Source organism: Pituophis catenifer, unplaced genomic scaffold (genome assembly GCF_029215685.1).
Source record: "Pituophis catenifer annectens isolate HBS135680 unplaced genomic scaffold, rPitCat1.0.hap2 SCAF_5, whole genome shotgun sequence".
NCBI lineage: Eukaryota > Metazoa > Chordata > Lepidosauria > Squamata > Colubridae > Pituophis > Pituophis catenifer.
In genome coordinates, this window is record NW_027256885.1 from 74639251 (window position 1) to 74642950 (window position 3700).

General features: G+C 45.9%; 1 protein-coding gene across 1 annotated transcript; it reads left to right on the forward strand.

Annotated features, from left to right (window-relative positions):
- The first annotated feature begins 1420 nt into the window (after window positions 1-1420).
- On the forward strand, window positions 1421-2308 carry LOC139317715 (uncharacterized). Its single transcript, XM_070944790.1, has one exon. The coding sequence runs from the start codon at window positions 1421-1423 to the stop codon at window positions 2306-2308; it is 888 nt and encodes a 295-aa protein (XP_070800891.1).
- The last annotated feature ends 1392 nt before the right edge of the window (window positions 2309-3700 follow it).

A 3700-nucleotide genomic window follows, 5' to 3' on the forward strand; every position in this document is an offset into this window, starting at 1 on the left:
AGGCCGCAAAGGCACGACCCGATCCAAAGCTCCAGCGGCCGCCCTATCCCAGGCGGCCACCAGCTCCTCAGTCGAGCCGTGTGCCAGAGCCTCAGGAAATGGCCCAAGCTCCGTCTGGAACCTATCAGGATCCATCAGGCAACCCCTATCCTGAGCCCTCCAGAGATCATCCACCAACGCGACCAATGCCGTTTCCGTGCTGTGCCCAGGCCGGAAGCCGGACTGGAGCGGGTCTAGATAGACAGCTTCATCCAGGTACCGGGGAAGCTGTTGCGCCACCACACTCTCAACAACCTTCGCAACAAAGCGAAGGTTGGAGACTGGACGATAGTTAGCCAAAACAGCCAGATCCAGAGAGGGCTTCTTGAGGAGGGGCCTCACAACCGCTTCTTTCAAAGCGGCCGGCAGGACCCCCTCACTCAAAGAAGCGTTAACAATCTTCTGGAGCCAGCCTCGTGTCACCTCCCGGGAAGCCAGTACCAACCAGGAGGGGCACGGGTCCAATAAACATGTGGTTGTGTTCAGCCGTCCCAGGACCCTGTCCATGTCCTCGGGAGCCACAGGATCGAACTCCCCCCAGGTAACACTCTCAAGACCTGCCTCAGTCATCCCGTCCGGACATACCCAGTCAGAGGCCAGCCACATTATGCACCCACATAACCAAAGCGACAAAGAACTGACCACCAAAGGACCAGAGGAAACTGAGACAAACAGGCCCAAACACCAAGAACTGAGAGCCGAGGAATGGAAAGAAGGGCACCCCACACTGAACCTAGATAGCCTCACCGAAAAAGAAGCCGAATGCCTGCATGAAGCAGATACGCCTCCTGACAGACCAGCTAGATCCAGTAGGAACAAATTACCAAAGAGACTAGAGGACTATGTCATGTCCATACACACAGAGCATCTCACACCCACTTCCTATGAAGAAATACTCGGCCTCCCCCAGGAAGAGAGAGAAAAGTGGAGACAAGCCATGGAAAAGGAGATGGAGAGCCTCCGAGACCTACAGGTATACTCACCAGCTCAAGTACCTGAAAACAAAAAACCAATTGGGACCAAGTGGGTGTTCAAGGTCAAGACACTCGAAGACAACAAAGCACTCTACAAAGCAAGGTTGGTCGCGCAAGGCTTCGCCCAAAGGTACCCAGAAGACTACACGGACACCTACTCCCCCACAATTAGGGCTGAGAGTGTCAAGAGCGCCCTAGTAATTGCCACCATCCTGGGGCTGGAAGTATTCCAATTCGACGTGCAAACCGCATATCTACACACAGAATTGGATAAGGAAATCTATGTTAAGGCCCCACCAGGATACAACGAAGGGAAGGACAACACATGGCTTCTGAACAAAAGTTTATATGGACTCAAACAGTCTGGCAAGAGGTGATACGACCGTCTAGCCAAAGCTCTCAACACCATGGGCTTCAAAGCCACCTCTGCAGACAAATGTTTTTTCACAAAGAGAGAGGGAGGAGCATTTGAAGGCATTCTTGTGTATGTGGATGATATATTGTACATAGGGAAGCAAAGGACGAAATGCGATAAATTTGCCACCGAATTAGGAAATCACTTTTCTCTGAAATCACTAGGGAAGATAGACAAGTACCTAGGAGTCCAAGTAATTAAGACTGATAAAGGCTTCCGGATCTCACAAAGAGAGAAAATCATGGAACTGTTATCCAAATGGAACATGTCAGAGGCAAAACCCTGCGAGACACCCATGCAACCGGACTTCATAAGGAGCATGTACAATGAAGCTGAACCCTTCGTTGACAACAAGCTGTACAGGTCAACAATAGGCTCGCTACTCTACATCGCCAACTGGACAAGGCCTGACATCATTCTGGCTGTCAATCTACTGTCCAGGCACGTGAGCAAGCCCACTGTCCTGCACTGGGATGCCATAAAAAGACTGCTCAGGTACCTGAAACACAGTGCCAACGCCCAGCTGTGCCTCGAACCAGATCTGTCTGTGAAACCCAAGTTAACCTGTTATGCAGACGCTGACTGGGCCGGGGATGCTAAAAGCAGAAAAAGCACTTCCGGGTACGTAGTCTTCTTAAATAATTGCCCTATACATTGGTATACGGGAAAACAGAAGCTGGTGGCCACTTCTACCACCGAAGCCGAATTCGTCTGTTTATCAAAAGCCGCAAATAACCTAGTGTGGTTCGATGATTTACTTACTGACATCTGGGCCGAGCCAACATACCCCATAGTCATACATGAAGACAATAAGGTGGCTATAGAAATATCAAAGGCAGATGCCGTGGGACAGAGATCGAGACACATAGACATAAAATAAAAACACGTTAGGCAATTCTCAGAAATGGGTTTCATTAAAGCCATACACTGTGACACTGAGCAACAAACTGCAGACATACTTACAAAACCACTACCTCAAAAGCAACACACATACCTCACATCAAGAATATATGTATATATGTAGATCATGTGTTTTATGTACTTAACGTGTATGTTCACAAATATCATATATCCGCTGTTAATTAGACATTTAGAGGGGGATTTGTCAGGGTAAATGTCTAATCCTCCCAGGCAGGGACTGGCACCTCCCCATATCCCATCATACCCCCTTACCTCAGACTCCTCCCCTGGTGTATAAAAGAGTCCTACATGTGGGCATCCAGCAGTTCCAAAAGTGTACCTGCAAAGGAAAGACAGAGGTCAGTGACCATTACCCTGAATGGGCCTAGTGCAAAGGTAAATGCTCAGATGACTGTTGAAATCATATTGGAGCAAATAATACCCAAATATGGATTTATTGATCGTGATGGGGTACACATTTCACTGTCCAAATGATAAGGGTAATGGAGCAATTGGGGATTGATTGGCAATAAACATATTGGCAATAGAAACATTCAGTGAAAAGGTTAATGTTGGAGCTCCAGGTTCTTTGGATGAAATGTTTGCCTTTATCTCTTTCCACTGAATCGGCGGTGAGAACTAAGGAACAGGGCTGGATACCATTACTCCAGAGTGAAAGGACCAGTGGATTTGCCTTATGGATGGATTGTATGAATAGATGCAACAAACCTGCTTATATTAACCTTCAGAAGATAGATATCCAACAATTGATGGAGCTTTCCAATGATTGATGGATTATTTTACCGACAAATGGAACTTTGGACAGTTGAACTGAACTGAACTGAACATTTGGTTGGGAGTAATAAACGTTTTTATTGTGTTATTGATTGTATTAAGAAAGGAGACAATTGAATAGTGTAAATTAATGCTGTGATATCCAGTGGATGTAAGTTCCCTATGATCGGCTGGAAGACTTGAAGTCTAATGGTAAGCTTTTATGCTTTTACACATCTAAAACATACTTTATTTTTTTTTTTTTGAAAAGTTTTACAAAAAACAAAAATTTTCTTCCCCCCCACATTCCCCCCACCCTTTCCCTCCCCTCATCCCACCCTCCCCCCCAGACTTCCCAGAACAAAATACAAGGTATTTCATTTAGCAATCATAAGCTAGATCAAGCTACTTATCCTCAGACTACTAACTCCCCCCCTGAAACCTTAATTCCACTATAGATAACTAAATACTTCTAATACTTAACGTTCAATCATAAGCTATATGATATTTTCTTGTCTGATACTTATTTTGAATATAGTCAATCCATCTTCTCCATTCCGATACATATCTTTCTTGTGTATAGTCCTTCAAGTACGCT

Bases quoted from the DNA above. Each gene is read 5' to 3' on its own strand.
- LOC139317715 (XM_070944790.1), top strand. From the start codon at position 1,421: ATGGGCTTCAAAGCCACCTCTGCAGACAAATGTTTTTTCACAAAGAGA.